Genomic DNA, 20,808 nt, shown 5'->3' with positions numbered 1-20,808 from the left:
AGCCCTGTGGACAGGGGCGTAACTATAGGGGGTGCAGCAGTCGCGACCGCAACCGGGCCCTGTGATGCAGGGGGCCCATGCAGCCCCCTCTACATATTGCCGGCAGAAGCATAGGCAGCTAGGGGTACCAGTGCACCATGCACACGGGTGGCTGGAGGTGGAGGGTGACTAGCAGAGCTCCATGCTCGACTATCGCACTGGCTGCTCTTTAGTTGTGCATTCCCCGCATGACCTGTGTCCTCGGCCGGCTCCTCAGAGTACCTCGCTCCTGCTCCATGCATTGCCGCTCAGTCCGATGTCTGTTCTCCCCAGCCAGAGTCCTGCAACAGCCCCCCCCCCCCGAGTCCGGCCCACTCTGAATGCATACTTCTCCCGGGTAAACAAACTTTAAGCACACAGATGCAGTGCAGCCCTATGAGAGCCAGCCCCCCGGAGGACACTGCAGGCTTGTCTGCCAGCCCTCTTTTCTCCCCCGTCATACACAGATGATGAAAGGTCTTTCTGGGAGATATGCTGATCAACTGTCCAGCACACTGGATGGAGCCCAGGCCAACATGGATGAGTGCATGGCCTACAGCTTTGTCATGGTGAGTGAGAGGACCCCATCCCCCACACACCATTACATTACCCCCTCCATCTCCCCCTGGGGACAGGGACCCCTTCTCACGTGGGGACAGGGACCCCTTCTCACTTGGGGGCAGTAACTTCATCTGCCCTGGAGAAAAGGACCTCATCTCTTCTGGGGACGGGTACCCCATCCTGCCTAGGGACAGTCCCGCAATGGGGCACCTAAAAATATAAAATAAAATAATAAAGAAAAAACTACTGATACCAGTGGTGGAACTACAGGGCTCATAAAGGTCATACCTGTGACCATGCCCTGGAGTTCCACCGCCGGACTCAGAGGGAAGGGCCCTGGCTGGGGTTCAGGGGGGCCCTTCATGGTTTCTTGCATCGGGGCCCTGAAGGTTCTAGTTACGCCACTGCCTGTGGAGCAAGGATGAGCCCCGCTGTCTGTGTCTTTAGCCAGTGGACTTAGCCCACATGTGTGCCCCCATACCAAGCGACTTCTCCTCCTCGGTGGGCACTCACCAAGGAGGAGAAGCCAGGAGTGCTGGCTGAAGACCCGAGAAGAGGAGGATCAGGGCTGCCCTGTGCAAAACCATTGCACAGAGAAGGTAAGTATAGTATGTTTGTTAGTAAAAAAAAAATATCTTGTAGAATCACTTTAAGGATGAAGGACATACGTCCCAACTTTGTGAAATGGAAAAGAGGGACACATTATAGTATGAAATATTTAGACAAAGAACATTCTCTTACCATACCTCTAGTAACACGAACCATGTGGAATGATGTGCATGAAATTATTGGTTTAACCCATTTTTTTAATCACTTCTTTTCCTTTATTTTGACATTTCAAAATAAAAATCAAACCATTTACATTTTTGATAAAAGTTTTGGTGCAATTAAAAACGTTTGATAGTTAAACAATACATTTTTTATGGTGATCCTTACTTCAGGCCAAAAAGACAGACCACTGAGGTAGAAAGAGGGACACAGAGATTTGGTTCAAAATGAGGGATTGTCCCTCCAAATGAGGGACAGTTGGGAGATATGCAAGGACATACCTGTAAATTTTTAAGCTTGGAAAAGACTATTTGAAATGCCAGCCATTGTTGGAAGTACTTGAGAAGTCTGTAGAAATATCACATTCCTACAGTGAATTTAAAAAAGAAAACATCTGAACAGTAACTCTGGGCAAAATTCTCTGCTTCTCTGCTTCTCTCATCTCTTTCTTAGTGTCGGTATTTTAAAATAGGCAAAAAGCTCACACTTACCTTGCAGCACCCTATATCTATCTCTGTTCTCCAGAGATTGCCTTACTATAGCTTTATTGTAGAGCAGTATGTGCTCATCTAGATGTAGCACTAATCCCCGAAGGAGCTGCTGAATTTTTCTGGGCTTACCGATTACCTCCTCCGGCTCATACTCGTTGTCCTTGTCTAGGGATCCCAGGGTTGATAACCCAGTAACTGTAGAGACCGACACTTGAATTCCTTGTTAGGATTTTTATTTTGCATAAAACGGTTAAACAAACTCAGTCTTTAAGTTGGGAATAGAGGGTATCAGCGCTCAGGTGCTTGGAACTTCTGACTTCAATAAAATTCTCTCTCTATGTACACAATCCAGGGAACAGCCTTCGCAACTGGACTCTTTAACTGTTGGATAAATCCTTAAGTTTTGGGTTTAGCAGCCAACAGGTAATTCTAGCTTTTCAAAGTCTCTCACACAGACCTGGTTAAAAACGTAGTTGAAACTTATGCCGCGTACACACGGGCGGACTGTATGGCGTACTTAGTCCGTCGTACAATCCGACGGACAGTCCGTCATACTTTCGACTGAACGGACTTGACCACACACGGATACCCAAACAGTCCGTCGAAAGCTTGCGCGATGACGTGTACAGCACGTACGACGGGACTAGAAATAGGAAGTCCAATACACAGCAAAGCACCCTTCCGCCGTGTAAACCCTTTCTGGGCATGCGCCATTCTTAAGCCGCGTACACACGGGCGGACTGTATGGCCAACTTAGTCCGTCAGACAATCCGACGGACAGTCCGTCCTACTTTCGAATGAACGGACTTGACCACACACGATGAACAAACAGTCCGTTGAAAGCTTGCGCGATGACGTGTACAGCACGTACGACGGGACTAGAAATAGGACGTCCAATACACAGCAATGCAACCTTCCGCCGTGTAAATCCTTTCTGAGCATGCGCCATACTTAGTCCGTCCAACTAGCCTACTCACGAGCGGATTGGCCGCTGAAACCAAAGTCTGACGGACAATATTACGGAAATTCCGAAATACTTAGTCCGCCAGACTGCATGCTGAAAAGGTCTGCTGAAGCCCACACACGAGCGGACTGTCCGCTGAAATGTGTTTCGGCGGACTAAGTTGGACAGACAGTCCGCCCGTGTGTACGCGGCTTTAGTCCGTCGAACTAGCCTACTGACGAGCGGATTGTCCGCTGAAACCAAAGTACGACGGACAGAATTTAAAAAAATCCGAAATACTTAGTACGCCAGACTGCACGCTGAAAAAGTCCGCTGAAGCCCACACACGAGCGGACTGTCCGCTGAAATGTGTTTCGACGGACTAAGTACGCCATACAGTCCGCCCGTGTGTACGCGGCATTAGTTACAACTGGAAGGGTAGAAGTAGGAACTTTTCTTACTGTACCAGAATCTTTCAGCCGGTCCGGCGATACCGTAAGAATTGTGGATTCAGTCAATGTCCATGGCAGCTCAGCTTCCAGGCTCTTACCGAGAAGCCAGCCTTGTGCGTGGCCCTCTTACTGAAGAGTCTTCTCCGATCGCGTGTAGAGTTGCTGTGCCTCTCCAAACCCGAGACGGCACCGGAACACCTTAGAATCCTCCTTCCAGTTACTGCGCCTCCACCAACTAGCCAGTTCTGAGGCTCAGAAACGGATCGATCCGTACCCCAGGCCATGAGGGCCCCTGGGGGCTGGTCAGGAGGACCAGGACCACAGAGTCAGCAACAACTTCTGGACCGGAACGCCAAACCACGTGACTTTGGCACCTTAAGTACCATTTCCTGGATTATGCAGTGAGACAAACGCACCCACTGATTGGTTCCGAGATGGAGATTGGTGATGCGTCCAACCAGACTGCGTTCTATAGCCTCCCACAGGTGTACAACCCCACCTATGACTAGGCAGTACTTCTAAACAGTCCAGCCAAACTGATGCCAAAGTACAATTTAACACAATTAACCCCAAAACTCACTACAGTTTTGGGCAAAAACTAAATTTAAACACATAGTGCGTACTCATTAGGAGTACAGGCGCTACATAGAGTTTTTATGATATCCTTCACAGGAGTTTGAAAAATGGAAAATATAATATACCTTCCTATCTATTTACTAAGGCTGACAGCACAGGGATTAAAATAACAAATGTTTATTGAGAGATTGAAGTTCCACTATAAGAAAATTATACAGCAAATATGAATCAAACTTTGGATTTACATACACTTTAACAGTGTTATTGGGATTGACATAAAAGAACAACAAAAAAGCTGAAATATTTTCCCTGGAGAAAGTGCTTTTCTTAGTTCTCTCCTGAGCTAACATAACAAGAAGCCTAAATAATGGGTATGTGATCTGTGCTGAAGGGGGGGATCAGACAATCTGAACTTTTTAGCAGTCATCACATGACCAAATGCCTATGTTTTTTGATGTATAAAGAACTTGGAGCTGTGGTTTCTCCATGAAAGATTTGTCAGGCCTTCTATGATTCTGTATTTTTAATATAAGCATAATAATGGTTCATGATGACCCAACCATTGCAACGTACATTGTTTTCTTAAAGTAATGTACTGTATGGGCATAAGTTATGGAAGGTGCTTTAGATGTTAGAAACATCTACATTTTTTTTTTTTTACGGTTATGTTATGGTAGTTCAAAAAGTGTGGATGATGTAACTTATCCATCTTACCAAGAAAGTTAAAGTCAAACTAAATTCTCTCAATCAACATTCTCATGATCAACTATTCCTTATTCTGCTAGATTTAGTAAATAGAAGGTTAATTATATTTACTTGTTTTAACCTTTTTAAATGTCTTCATTTGCTTCCTGGTTTCTGGCCTAGGCCAAAAGCATGTCATACCATCCAGGAGTCTAGGCATTTCTTTCTTTCATCTAGAGGAGAAGAGGAGGAGCTTTCTTGGCTAACTAAGCATGCCCTCCTGCCTGCATGCCTGAGCTAAAGGAAGTTGGATTCCAGGAAGTAAGGCTGCTTTCACACTTCAGCATTTTGAATTGTGGGCATATTTTCTGCAAATCTGCCCATGATTTGAAAGGACTGATGTGTGAATGACAAAGACTCACATTTGAGATGCCATTAATTTGAATGACACCTCAGATCGCAGTTTGGGTCTGCCTTGATGGTTGCGCAATAAATCACACTTCAATCGCAGCAACCCACATCATGGGGTTAATGTCACCCAAAAAAGGTTCAGGGGCTACTTCTGGGCGACATGCCTCACGCGATGTGGGTTGCCATGATTTATCACGCAACAATCGTGGCAGACCCGCACTGCGATTTGAGGTGTCATTCAAATTCACCGCGATTTGTCATTCACACATTCGCGCTTTCTAATCGTGGGCAGATTCATCCAAATCTGCCCGCGATTCAAAACGCTGAAGTGTGAATGCAGCCTAAATGTTACATGAATCCTCTGTCCTTACTCAAGATGGTCACAGGCTAGTGATTTTGCAACAAAATAAGGCATGGAGACATGGATAGATGATGGAGTTTACCTAAAAATGTATTTGGCAATAAAAAAAGTATTAAGTAGATTTTTAGGTTTCAATGACTATTGCCACATCATTATATATCTACCCTGTACCCTAACCACTTACCACCAGTAGCATGTCATATGACATTCTGGACTTTCGGTGGTTCTACTGGGATAATGCCTGCAGCTACAAGCATCATCCCGCTATCTTTTTTTCAGCCAGTGATTCCCTGTGTTATAAAAGCCATCCTAGTGGCTAATTAGCTGCTGGATTGCTTTTACAGCCAGATGGAGGGGACAACATCCCCCCCCCCCCCCCCACACACACACGTTGGGGGCTCTTCCAATGCTACCAGGGAGCTTGGTATTCCGGTCTGGCACCGCTGAGTTATCATAGAGTTGACCGTGGACATCTCTATGGTCTAGGAGGCCGGAAGTGACAGCATACCTCACTTTTGGTTATGGCAGATGTAAACAAATTTTGTCTTCTGGAAAGCATGAGATCAGTGTTTTGTTTGTTTTTCTTTTTTCATTTTATTTCAGGCTTTCCAGGGTAGAGGAGAGATGTGTGGTCTTATAGACCCCAGATGTCTCCATAAAGAGGACTTTCATGCCTTATTTCTGTCACAGCTGATGTTTCCATTCCTTGTGATAGGAATAAAATTGATCAAAGAAAAGAAAGGTAAAGGGACAGTGTAAAAAAAAATATATATAATCATTTCAAAAAATGAAAGCCCCTTTGTTCCTCATGCTCAAGTGCAGTGGCAAACACATACATATGTAAGCGGTGTTCGCTCCACGCATGTGAGGTATCACTGCAAACATTATACAGAGAACAATAATTCTAGACCTTCTGTGTACTGGTAACCTGTAAAAAAAATTAAAGCTCCTCCTGTAGAGATTTTTAAGTATCGTAATTTGTTGCCATTCCATGACAGTGCATGCAGAATTTTAAAGCGTGACATGTTATGTATCTATTTACTCTGCATCAGATCATATTTTATATTTGACCAAAAATTGAGGGTTTTTCCAAAATAGGTGTGCTTTTTCCAAAATATTGCGTTTGCAAAATCGCTTTGTGCAATTACCATAAATAAAAAATTGAAACCACCATTTTATTCTCTAGGGCCTCTGCTTAAAAATACATATAATGGTTGGGGATTCTAAATTATTTTCTATACCAAAAACTTATGATTTTTACATGTAGAAGAGAAGTGTCAGAAATGGCCTGGATGGCAAGGGGTTAATTACTAAGTACTATTCAAATAATTATTATATATTGGTTTTAAGGTAATTTTCTATATTTTCAAAACCTGTACTCAAGCAGTTGGGTTAACGGACAAATTACTGAAGTTTGAAGTTATAACTTCCAACCAGTAATTTCACAAGAAGGAAAGATTGCTACCATATGGTCAGGATCTGCCCACATGAATGGAACGGCACCCAGATCAGTCTTTTAGTGAACCACAGAGAGCCTGAGCTGGCCAATCCCGCCTCCTCCAGAGCCCCGCACTCTAGTGAGTGTGATGGGACAGAGCAGAGAGCTGGTGACTGACAGTTAGCAGCTCTCTGCTCAAGGAGCAGTGAGAACCAAGCAATTGGCGGTGCTTGATTGCTCGGTTCTCAGTGTTAGAGGCGCCGGGGGACAGATGCAGCATCCACCTAGGTAAGAATGATTTAAAAAAAAAAAACAAGTCCCATACTTCTCTTGTAAGTTACTTCCTGACTCCCAGGTCTTGGCAAATGATGTCATGAATCCAAGGAGTCTTCAGGAGGGGAGGAGGGGTTTTCTCAGTTAAGCACACCCTCCTGCCTGCTAGCTAAGCTAAGGACAGATGGATTCCAGGAAGTCAATGCTACATTAACCATGTACCCTTGCTCAAGATGACTGTGGCTAAAAATGCTGACGGATTGTTTTTCAAAAAGTGATTTCTCAGCAAAATAAAACACGGAGACATGGGTGGATAGGTGAATTTGTGTTGAATTTAAAAAATGAATTAAATAGTATTTTAGGTTTGTGGTGCTCAGATGCAGTGTAATTCCACTTTAACATTTTCCCAACCAGCGCACAACGATGTACGTCGACAGAATGGCACGGGCAGGCATATTGGCGTACAGGTACGTCCAATGTTCAATGCCGCCTTGCCAATCGGGAGCGCGCCGCCGCCGGCGCGCTCCCGCGCTGGTTGGGACCCCCTTAAGCCCGGTCGTGGGACCCGCGGACTCGATCGCCGCGGGCATCCCCGCGATCGTCTCACGGGACGGCTGAATGGAGGAAGTGCCGTGTAAACAGCATTTCTCCATTCTGCCTAGCAACTAGTGATGCTGATCTCTGCTCCATGTGATTGGAGCAGAGATCAGTGTTCACTAAATGAAAGCCCAACCCCCCCACAGTTAGTAATACACCCCTAGGAACACTTAACCCCTACACTGCCACCCACTGGTTAACCCCTTCACTGCCAGTGTCATTTACACAGGAATCACTACATTTATATAGCAGTGATTACTGTATAAATGACAATGGCCCCAAAAATGTGTCAAAAATGTCCAATGGGTCCCCCACAATGTCGCAGTCACAATAAAAATCGCTGATCGCCGCCATTACTAGTAAAAAAAAAAATTATAAAAAATTATTAATAAAAATGCTATAAAACTATCCCTATTTTGTAAACGCTATAACTTTTGCGCAAACCAATCAATAATCGCTTATTGCGATTTTTTTTACCAAAAATATGTAGAAGAATACGTATCGGCCTAAATTGAGGGAAAAAAATGTTTTTTTATATATTTTTGGGGGATATTTATTATAACAAAAAGTAAAAAATATTGAGTTTTTTTCACAATTGTGGCTCTATGTTTGTTTATAGCGCAAAAAATAAAAACCGCAGGGGTGATCAAATACCACCAAAATAAAGCTCTATTTGTGGGAAAAAAAGGACGTAAATTTTGTTTAGGAGCCACGTCGCATGGCCGCGCAATTGTCAGTTAAAGCGACGCAGTGCCGAATCCCAAAAAGTGGTCTGGTCTTTGACCAGCAAAATGGTCCGGTCTGTAAGTGGTTAATAATATCAAATGATTCCACTGGTAATTTTTAAGTACAGGTCCACTTTGGGATAATGACCCTCTAAATATTTTTGGTGTTTGAATAGTACTTTTGTTGATAGGCATCAACTCATCATGAGACGTAAAAGGACGATTGTGGTGGAATGAGGAAAAGGATTTGAAGGAAAAAAAGAGACAATTTGAAGCTCTGCTTTAATCTCCTCAGCTTTCATGTTTGAAAGTATATCAGAAAAGCTTCTTATTGTATGAGAATGTGTACACAAATCAAGTTTAGAGTGCAGGCTGAATTAAAGTAGAGAATATATAAGGTATTTTTGTAGAAAAGGAATACATAATGCAGAAGCAAGGTCTTAGGAAAGGCAAAATAGAAATAAACTTGAGAAATAAACTAGAATGATTGTTTATCTGTTGTGCACAAATGATTATAAAGACGTAACTTCCTTAAATATAAAAATTTTGTATCCAAGGTCATCGTTGTTGTAGCCATTATATAGTCTGACATATTTACCTGAGGAAATAGTTTTGATGGTGAGTGCAAACCAGTACATGTGGAATTACTTGTGCCACTTTCATGCCAGGAAACACAAAGCCAGGCTTTCGGCTTTCCGAAAGCCACCGAGAACGGCCGAGTGCAGCCGAAAATAGCCGAGAACAGCCCAGTGCAGCTGGAAATAGGCGAAAGCCACCAAGAGTGGCAGAGAAGCTTTGAAACAGTGGAGGATCGGCATATAACACGCACCCACGATTTTCCCCTGACATTAAAAGTGTGTGTTATATGCCGATAAATACGGTATATATATCTCAGATGTGTGTATGTCTAAGTCTGTGTAAGTCTGAAGCTAAAGCAGCTTCCTTGAGTGACTGTAGCAGTCTGCTAAATTATGCTTTTGTTCCTAGCTTTTACTCCTAAAATCTGACCCCCACTTTATCTTTAAAAGGGCTGGTTTAAAGTTCTCCTGAGTCTTATTGTCATACAGACTCTTCTAATGAGACCTAGCTTTGCCTCCCCTCAGTGAGGCCTGGCTGTTGACATACACTGACATACCATAGGAATCCCAGGAGATATGTACAACATATAACTATACAATATAACTTTATCTATCATATATATCAAATAATGTTACATACATCAGTATGTATATTATATTCAATGAAAGCCCAATGTTCTTATTAATATCCAAATCAAGAAATATTGTAGTATAAAGAATATATACACTACCGTTCAAAAGTTTGGGGTCACATTGAAATGTCCTTATTTTTGAAGGAAAAGCACTGTACTTTTCAATGAAGCTAACTTTAAACTAGTCCTAACTTTAAACAAATATACTCTATACATTGCTAATGTGGTAAATGACTATTCTAACTGCAAATGTCTAGTTTTTGGTGCAATATCTACATAGGTGTATAGAGGCCCATTTCCAGCAACTATCACTCCAGTGTTCTAATGGTACAATGTGTTTGCTCATTGGCTCAGAAGGCTAATTGATGATTAGCAAACCCTTGTGCAATCATGTTCACACATCTAAAAACAGTCTAGCTCCTTCCAGAAGCTACAAAACTGACCTTCCTGTGAGCAGATTGAGTTTCTGGAGCATCACATTTGTGGGGTCAATTAAACGCTCAAAATGGCCAGAAAAAGAGAACTTTCATCTGAAACTCGACAGTCTATTCTTGTTCTTAGAAATGAAGGCTATTCCATGCGAGAAATTGCAAAGAAATTGAAGATTTCCTACAACGGTGTGTACTACTCCCTTCAGAGGACAGCACAAACAGGCTCTAACCAGAGTAGAAAAAGAAGTGGAAGGCCGCGTTGCACAACTAAGCAAGAAGATAAGCACATTAGAGTCTCTAGTTTGAGAAACAGACGCCTCACAGGTCCCCAACTGGCATCTTCATTAAATAAATGAATAAGGAAGGCTATCACTCCATTTTGCAAGGCCATGCCATACCCAGTGGACAGCGCTTGATTGGAGCCAATTTCATCCTACAACAGGACAATGACCCTAAACACACCTCCAAATTGTGCAAGAACTATTTACAGCAGAAGCAGGCAGCTGGTATTCTATTGGTAATGGAGTGGCCAGCACAGTCACCAGATCTGAACCCCATTGAGCTGTTGTGGGAGCAGCTTGACCGTATGGTACGCCAGAAGTGCCCATCCAACCAATCCAACTTGTGGGAGCTGCTTCTAGAAGCGTGGGGTGAAATTTCTCCAGCTTACCTCAATAAATTAACAGCTAGAATGCCAAAGGTGTGCAATGCTGTAATTGCTGCAAAAGGAGGATTCTTTGACCAAAGCAAAGTTTGATGTAAAAACAATGTTATTTCAAATACAAATCATTATTTCTAACCTTGTCAATGTCTTGACTCTATTTTCTATTCATTTCACAACGTATGGTGGTGAATAAGTGTGACTTTTCATGGAAAACACAAAATTGTTTGGGTGACCCCAAACTTTTGAAAGGTAGTGTATATATATATATATATATATATATATATATATATATATATATATATATATATATATATATATATATATATATTATATTACATTATATTACAAAACTCTATCTTTAAGAAATGTGTAATCTTATCTCATCTCATTTGCCATGGGGGAGGGTGAAGTAAACCAGCTCAACCTTAACTACTACCACATGTTGGCTCTCCATAAGAATGCTTATGGAATTATAACAAAATGTATATTTTCACATAAGTATAAAAGTCTATATGTTTCACTTTTTCATATCTAGAAGACATAAATATATACAACGCAATCATACTATAAAGATCTAACCCACTCATTCATTTGTTAATATTGTTATTGATAAATATTAGATATTAGATTAAAGAAAACTTCCAACAGTGTCCCTGTTTATATTTTTTTAACTTAAAAGTTGACAGATAACCTTTATTACCAATCATATGTAATGTAATTTACAATGTTCCTGACATATATTTCAGCTTCTTGGATTTTTTTTCTTCATCTGGCCTCCAGATATGAAAGGCAGAGTGATTTAACAACTGTTTAGATTTGTCATCCATGTGACGAAATGAAAAGTATGTTGTTTGCAATAAACTTTGCATAAAATAGTTGATTTGCATTTAATTTTAATGGTTTGAAGAATGTCAGGTAAAATGGTTGGCCCCCACGCATGTTCACTTCATCAAATCTGGACCTCTTTGAAAAAGGTTTGGACACCCCTGCCCTACCCCCTCAAATACCACCCCCTCCCTCCACTAACAGATGCCCAACCCTCCCCCCCACTCGATCTTCATGCTACAGCCACTGTGAAATCCTTAATCCCCGGTGTATCCCTACTGTTAATAATGATGACTCATGACTGTGTGCCCTCTCAGCTGTCAAGGTACCTGAGCTTGTGTCGTGCTTGTGTCCCCTCTAACCATTCGGCATGTAAGGCGTTAACCGAGTTCAGTAACCTCTTTAGGTGCAGCTCAGTGCTCGGTTTGTTTTGCCCGAATCTGGCGCATGCACAGTTACTGCAGAGGATACATATCTTTACACTACATTTTCCCGAAAGCAGGGAGCATTTAAAATTTAGTGGTGGTAATTGCAAGTTGTTATTTCACACGATAATTGCTCTGTTCTATCAAATCTATATTTTTAGTATTCAAATAGATTTTTTCAGTATTTCAGATTCATTTTAGTGCACAAAGACACATTAAAATATACATTTTGGGGGAAAAAATGGATGTGTCGAGAAAATAGATAATACATTGACCTGTGAAATGCTGAAGAACGACAAACCTAGAAACCCTTGTCTAAGGCAAGGCTATGAAAGCTTTCAGGACTCGCACACCATGAGCTTTGGTCTCAATCCACGTTCAGGTTACACTCCAGAGAGTATTTTACAGGTGGTAAGGTGGCAATATATTGCCTCCCCACCTGCTTTAACCCATTGATTGCTGCACTAGCGCATTGCAACCATGTGCATTGCAGAGCGGCCCCAGAGTGAACGAGCACCCCCCCCTCCTGAACTATTCCAAGACACAGCCTCTCAACATGGGGCTGTGGTTGTGGGGGTCTGTGGGCAGAGGATTTATCAAAATCTTGAAAAATCTGGAAAATTTGTGGCAAGACTAACATTTCTGTTCACGGATGCTCTCCATCCAATCTTACAGAGCTTTAGTTATTTTGCAAAGAAGAATGGGCAAACATTTTAATCTCTAGATGTGCAAAGCTGGTAGAGACATATCCAAAAAGCCTTGCAGCTGTAATTGCAGCGAAAGGTGATTCTACAAAGTATTGAGTCAGGGAGGCTGAATACAAATGCACGCCACACTTTTCACATATTTATTCATGTGTAAAACATTTTGAAAACCATTTAATATTTTCCTTCTACTTTACAATTATGTGCCACTTTGTGTTGGTCTATCACATAAAATCCCAATAAAATATGTTTATGTTTTTCATTGTAACATGGCAAAATGTGGACAATTTTTTTGGGGTATGAAATTTTTTTTAAGGCACTGTATTTCAATTAAATATTTAACTGTTTTCTTAAAGAATTGGGCTGAGCTGAGGGGCAATCACTTGGTGACCTTCCTATCTAAATTGCAAGAGTCAAACTGTTTTGTACAGGCTATAAATTCCCTTTGACTATTCAATATATGATTGTTTCGTCTTCAGATAAATTGCCTTGTAATATATGAATCAGTGCAATTCTAGTTATTACATTTGATAAAGACTTGTTCTGTGCTGTAATGCTGATTGCCTCTTCTCTAATAACATTGAGATGTCTGAAATGATTCTAATTAGTATGTAACTGGAGTTTTAATCTCTCCTTTAAGTAACTGAGCATAATTGGCAGAGCAGTTTACATCACTCACTGCCATGTTCAAAGACGAAAGTGTTGTGCAGTAAATTAATTTCTGGGAACAGTAATCAGAGTTCTGCACTGCGCATCCCAATTACCAATGAGGATCAATTGTACTCTTATATCAGACATTGATAAGTAAAGCCATTGTGATTTGAGTAACCCAGTGTAGAAAGATGATGTCTACCAGCACAGTTTGGCTATGTTTTATTCAGCATGGTGGGCTCCTAAACACACAAAACAGACAGATAATAAATAATGTTTATTAGTTGAAATTTGATTGTCTCACTGCACTAACAGTATCAAAATGATCAAATATGTGGCAATGGTATTTGGCGTTTAGAGGCATCACATGCCTGACAAAGAGCTCCTGCAAGACCTCGAAATGTTGTGCTGACACGGTTTGAGATGTGATTGCGTCAATAAACATTTGGACTATTGATTACCCATTTATGGTTTGCTGGTGACATATTTCCATCAAGACAAAGCAGACAAAGGACAGTCTAGTCATCGATGTGAATATTGAGCTTCCAGCCCAATATTATTTGTCCAAGCAGGGGTAACAAAAGAAAAACTCCTTCCTATGCAGGGGTATAGCCAAAAGAAAACAAAACCATATTTTGGCCACCCAGCCAGCTGTATACTTAGCGCCTCTCACCCTCAGATAATAATGGCATTGTAATGTTAATGGAACCTCAAACACAGAGCTCAAGCTTGCACCATTTTGCATGGTACTGCAGTACCACGCGATTTGGAGTGGCATGTTTTTACATGCAGGAATCACATGGGAATGCAGCACGCAATTCTGTGTGAACTGGATCTAAAAGTGGTGGCCAGTGAACCCACCCTCTCTTTCCCTGGACAGAAATGTATTTGTAGCAGATGACATTTTGGACAAAATGTCATTCATGTGTAAATTTAGTTTTATGCCTTAGAACAATAGGGGTTCTGAGGGTTAATTATGTAGGTTAACCTCGACATCAGTTTGGCTGGGCTGTGATAGAAGTTCTGCTTGGTGATGTGTACAGTGAAGTGCACATGACAAGCCAGAACCAGGCCTGGTTGGACGTTTTGGGTATGAGCCTTCTCAGAACCAATCAGTGGGTGTGCCGGGCCCCACTGAGGAGTCTGGGAAGGAGAACTTAAGATGTAAAGGTCACGTGTTCAGGGAGAGGAGTTTGTGAGGCACGTGTGGTCTGTTCTGGTTCCAGGACCGGGGTAGTGAGCGAGTGGTCCCGGTCAAGGGGTGTTTGACATCCCGCAACATGCTTCTGTTGGTTACCCTCAATAGACCCGTCTGGTCTGGGATAGGGATCTGTCTGTTCTGAGTCTCTGAACTGGCTGGTCTGAGGCGCAGTAATTGAGGGAGGATTCAAGGTGTCCGGGTGTGCTCTCGGCTTGGAGGGGCCCCACAGCTCGTGAAAGTGACCGGGGGAAGACTCTTTGGAGGAGGGCCAACAAGTGGCATTGTGAGAAGTGCCTGGTTACTGAGTTGGGAAGGACATTGACGAATCCACACTTTTTTCCAGTACTATCAAGGAGACAGAGAATGTTCCAGGTACTAAAGAAAAAGGTTCCTGTCCACTTTCAGTTATAACTTGTACATGTTCAGAGGTTTTTGACAAGTTCCGGATCAATGTGCTGATTGTCATGGTCTCTGGCTAGCGATCTTTTCAGCCGTGAGGTACCCAGCTGCGAGTGGCTACTCCCTCTGTTCCTCTACGAGACTGTGTTATTAGATGTTACCCCTGCAAAATAAAACCTTTCAAAAGGACTTTATTGGTGTCAGCGTCCAAGTTGTTGGGTATCAACCCTGGGAACCCCTAGACGTGGAAGAAAAAGCCAAGCCCAATAAGTCAAGGCCGCCCTACAAAGGGTTATGGCTGCTACATATTTTATTTTAATACTGCTGTCGCCCACTAGAACCTTTGTTTATATAAAACCCCAAAGCTTTAGTACTGAGTGTACTCCATCCCTTTTTTGCTTGTGAAATATGTTTATCACAGTATCTATAGACATGAGATGACAGTCACCTCATTCTGCTTTGTTGGGGCATGAAGAGAATTCATTCAACTCCCTATAACCCCCCCCCCCCCCCCCTCCCAACACCTTTCTTCACTCCATTCACATAAACCTATCAGATTTGAGGTAACCTAAATATTTATGGAGCTTAAGATTTCTTGTCATTTGCAAGTAAAAATTCCTTTTTAATCGTTTACTGGTCTTTGGTTGGACTTTGTGGGATTTTTTCACCTGCTAACATCCTAAAGCTCTTGGTGACCTTTAGTAGGGAGAGCTGACTCATCCTGAATACAGGCAGTCCACAGGTTACAAACAAGATAAATTCTGTAGCTTAATTCCTAAGTTACATTTGTATGTAAGTTGTAACAGGTACAGTTTTTAAGTACAACTCCAGCCATTGATGCTAGCTACTGGGAGCGTTATTGTTGCTTGGGAGGTCTATTTCTGCTGGAGGATGGAAGGGGGGTGGATCAATTGTTGATGGGAGAGATCTACTGTTGAGGGAGGGGTCTATTGATGCTGGCTACTGGAAACTATTGCTGTTGGGGTGGATCTATTGTAACTTGGGGGCGGGGTCTATTGTTGGGATGGATCTATGGTTACCGGCTGCAGATAACCTAATTTACTGCCACAGCAAGCTGGCCTCCCAGCAGTTTCTGGGACCAGCGTGACATTATGCTGCCTCCATTCTTAAATATGAGCCATGTTTGTAACTCAGGGGCTGCTTGTATACAGAAGCCCTCCATTTACCCACTTCCTTCTTAATGTACAAACTAGCGTTGCTCCAACACCGATACTGGTATCGGTGCTGACACTAGGCATTTGCACAAGTACTTGTACTTGTGCAAATGCTCCAATACTAAAACCAATACATTCAGACCTAGTTCACATATGTGCTGGCCGGATTGCAGTCCGATTTTAAAGCCCGGTCCGGTGTGATTTTGTTCAGTGGTTCAGGTGATTCCAATGCAAATTGTAGTGTATTAGATTAGAAATCGCACCTGAACCAGACTGAAATTGCACAGGACTCTTTTTCAAATCGCACTGCGGCCAACCCGCACGTACCCTATATGGTCAAAAGTATTGAGATGACTGCCTTTACATGCACATCAACTTTAATGACATCCCAGTTTTCGCCCATTGAATTTATTATTGCGTGGGCCCACACTTTGCAGCTATAACACTGTCAACTCTTGGGAAGGCTGTTCACAAAGTTTAGGAATGTTTCTATGTGAAGGTTTGACCATTCTTACAAAAGCGCATTTGTGAGGCCAGGCACTGATGTTGGACAAGAAGACCTGTCTCGCAGACTCCACTCTAAAGCCCCATACACACTATAATTTTTTTATGCTGAGTTTTTCCTTCAGGTTTACCAAAACCATGTAGTGCAAGGGTCTGCCTGATTGCATACAAATTGAAACTCCTAAGGTTTGACCTCATATTTTATTGTTTTAGTATATCTGAAGGAAAAACTCAGCAGAAAAACTGAAAAAGTGTGTATGGGGCCCCAAGGTGCTCTATCAGGTTGAGGTCAGGACTCTCAAGTGCAGGCCAGTCAAGTTCCTCCACCCCAATCTCGTTCATCCATGTCTTTATGCCTTGCTTTGTGCACTGGACCAAATCATTTGGTGGAGGGGGAATTATGGTTGGGGCTTCTTTTCAGGGGTTGGGCTTGGCCCCTTAGTTCCAGTGAAGGTAACTCTTAAGACGTCAGCATACCAAGACATTTTGGACTATTTGGACTATTTCTTTGTGGGAACGGTTTGGGGATGGCCCCTTCCTGTTCCAACATGACTGCGCACCAGTGCAAAAAGCACGGCCCATAAAGACATGGATGAGTGAGTTTGATAATTGGTATTGGCAAGTACTTGAGAAAAAGTATTGGTATTCATACTCAATCTTAAAAATTTGTATCGGTGCATCCTTAGTACAAACCTGTACATTCATCTGTAGACAGAAAGACAGCACTTTTACCTTACCTGTGTGCACACCCAATAGGGAAAACATTGACCTGAGATGCTATGTTTCACAAAATCTACAAGATGTTAGTAATAATAGACTAAATGGGGTATTATAGGAATTAGGTAGAGCAGCCAATGTATGGTCTTTGGTGAGTATTGTAATGTTGAGTACATTTATTGAATAACAGAGGTCCCTAATTCTCCTTACATGATGGGTAGGTGGAAAGGTTGATTATTGAGTCCAATTGCTGTCATTTTACTTATGCTTCATTTGACCCGTATGCATATTTGAACTTGTTTCTGAAAAATATTTATGAATCATATATCCTTTTTTGTCATTGAGTATGACAATACCAACTTATTGTCATACTCAATACTTATCTCAGCAAATTTAAAATTACTAAATTGTATTTATTGGCTTCATTTTCTATGATCACATAATATGAACTGCAGAGATATGTCATCAAATCCCAGGGCCTGCTGATTAAAAGAAGGATATAGCCTCATGGTCTTGCATATTAAGATGACATTGGTGGCTAGCAAGCTGGTTTGGCTGACATTATAAGGTTATATTACTGAGAGCTGACAGTTTTAATATATTTTGGAAAAAAAAACAGTTTCCATAAATTTCAGTCATCAATAAACTATTCATTATGAAATGTATGCATGATAGATATGAAGCAAGCAGACTGGGATGTATCTGACGATTATACGATTTAACAGAGTTGCATTATGACAAAGCTCAAACCTTTTTATGAATATTTTTTTTATTTTTTATTATTTGAATAAAGTCATTGCATAAAACGTATAGTTATTATCTACTTGGCACATGCTAAGTATATCGAAACCCAAGAACGAAAATGTAATACTGGGTATATTGCAGCTTAAGAATTATGAAGATGTTGTGGCTGGCTGCATTCTTTTAACTTTTTTTTTGTGGCCTCCCTGGCGGTATTCCTGAGTGTGGCTCGGGGTGAATTTTCAGTACCAAAAGCGGTAACCCCAAGCAACACTCAGGATTGCATCACAGGATCCAGGCAAAGTTACTTACCTTGCCCCCAGGATCCTGCAAAGTCTCCCCGCTGTGTGTGCGAGCTGTGTCCTCCGCCGGATCTATCACAGTGCCGAGCTCCATTCACAGCGAGCATTGCGACACACAGAAACAGAGCATGGCACCAAATTCAAAAAGTTAAAAAACACAGAACACATACAGTACACTTTAATCTTACAGATTACATTACTGTATCACATTATTTCATCTCCCTTTTGTCCCTAGTGGTTTGTCCAGTGCCCTGCATGCATTTTTATATTATATATATATATATATATATATATATATATATATATATATATATATATATATATATATATATATATATATATATATATACCCTGTTCTTTCTACCTGGAAACTGGAGATTGTCCATAGCAACCAAAAAGTGTCCCTTTACATCAAAAGTGGTTTTAGACCAGCTAGAAAACAGCGATAATAAATTAGAATCACTTGCAGAATTGAGCGATAGTGATTGGTGGGGAAATTTGTCATCAAACACTGAAAGTAATGACAGTGAAAATTCTGCAACTGAGCAAATTTCAGTGTTTTTGATTTGATTGCATTATTGAATATTTTTTATTATAATTATATTATTTATTTATAGTTATTTATTATATTATAATTTATGATTTAGTGTTTCAAACTTTATCATACCCAGGATGTCTATAGACTCTTGTTTGGACAGATTTAAGTGTGTTATTCCTAAGAATTACAGGCCTACAATATAAAACGCCAAATTTCCAAACAAAACATTGTACCGCTTTGAGCATCAAAAATCTGACAATCATACCACCAGGGAGGTTAAGCTAAGAACACATTTTGCTGGTATTCAAAAATGTCCATTGATCCTGCCATAAATCTAGTGTCCTTGTATCTTTCTCAAACAATGTTATCAGTCTTCTCAGATATATTCACCTCATCCTATGTAATAGAAATGAGAGGAGAAGGGTCACAACACTGCTCCCCTATAGAAAAACTACAGTGAAAGTTGTCACCCTAAGACAGGAAATGTATTACTTCCAGAACCACTAAATGAAAGTAAAAATAAAGCCTAAAAAAGAAAGCTAACGCAGTTGGTAAGCTGCAATATATTACATTTTTGTTTAGGGTATAGATACGCTTTTGAACTCCAAAAAAGTGATCAGAACTGCTAAAGTTGTATATTAACTAAAAATCGTGAAAGCGTTCATAAAATCTTTAATTTAAATACCTAAAATCTGCTTTTATGATAAAGACATTTTTGGTAGTTTGTATAGAGTATAGAATGGATAAAAACAACAATTTTCTTTTTTTTGGGAAAAAAAAAACCTTCACTGTGGATACAAGAAATTAGCAGAAATAGCCATAATTTGAGGAAAAGAAAATCTGAAACTATCGTAGACTCTGATTTGACTCTGAACATGTGACTTTTGTTCTCTTATAGGACTTCGGAATTATGTTTCTTCATCATCTTGCAACAATATTTCTTATTACGTTCTCTTATGTCAACAATATGGTACGAGTGGGTACCCTAGTGATGTGCCTTCATGACATGGCTGACGTTCTCCTAGAGGTAAGAGAAACCAAATAGTGTGATTATAATTAGCCATCCATAATCATGTAAGCATTTTAAAGTCCTAGCTTTTTACTACATTTAAAATATCGGAAATATTTATAGAACAAGCTACAATGCTAAAACGAAGCCTGACACACTAAAACTCAGGCCTGAAGAATATCAAAAAGGACTATATGTATGGTGGCCCCAAATGTGAGGATTGTAATTAAATATAAAAAAAATATATAAAAATAGGGATAGGCTTAACTGCACTGTAAAAAATATTGTGCTTGGTCTACTCAAAAAAATTGAGGAAACTATTTGCATCAGATTTTTAAGTACTGTCAACTAAACTTATTTTTGTCTGACTTATTAGACTTTTCATGTTTTCATCTTTGTTGTTTTAAGTAAAGCCAACTCAAAGTTTTTCAGTTTATAGACCATAGTGTTTTAAGTTAGGAATACCTAACTTAACTTGTCTGGAACTATAGTTTTAAGTAAAGCCAAATCAATATTTCCAATTTATACACCAGAGGTTTAGGGAAAGCCAGAATTTTTTTTCCCGTTTTATAGATCATAAGTTCACGTAAAGCCAACTACATTTTTCCAGTTTATAGATCATAAGTTCAAGTAAAGCCAACTACATTTTTCCCCATTTATAGAAAAGTTTAATTTAGGAACACATACATTAACTTATTTATATCAAGTACTTATATAGCACTGTGAAGCTACAGAGAACTTTACATTGTATATTCACATCAGTCCCTGCCCTCAAGGAGCTTTCATTCTAAGATCCCTAACTCACATTCATAGCATACACATACTAGGGCTGATTTACACAGGAGCCAATTACCCTACCAGCATGTCTTTGGAGTGTGGGATCAAACCTATGCAGACACAGGGTAGAACTGCATGCAGGTAGTGTTGTGTTGTGTTGGGATTCAAACCAGCGACCCTTTTGTGGCTAGGCGAAAATGCTAGCCACTACACCACTGTGCTGCCCTATTACTTAGT

General features: G+C 40.9%; 1 protein-coding gene across 2 annotated transcripts in view; it reads left to right on the top strand.

Moving 5' to 3' along the window:
- CERS6 (ceramide synthase 6) overlaps positions 1-20,808 on the top strand; it is a 318,039-nt gene that overhangs the window by 218,610 nt on the left and 78,621 nt on the right. For both annotated transcript variants that reach the window (XM_077447910.1, XM_077447909.1), the window contains exon 7: positions 19,684-19,812. In XM_077447910.1, the coding sequence (XP_077304036.1) occupies positions 19,684-19,812 (129 nt within the window). The remainder of the gene's footprint in view (positions 1-19,683; positions 19,813-20,808) is intronic.

Source organism: Lithobates pipiens, unplaced genomic scaffold (assembly GCF_037356315.1).
Source record: "Lithobates pipiens isolate NorthernLeopardFrog02 unplaced genomic scaffold, aLitPip1_a1.2 Scaffold_22, whole genome shotgun sequence".
In the NCBI taxonomy this organism is placed as follows: Eukaryota; Metazoa; Chordata; class Amphibia; order Anura; family Ranidae; genus Lithobates; species Lithobates pipiens.
Note: the sequence above shows the minus strand (reverse complement) of the source record. Positions and strands in the feature narration are given on the sequence as shown.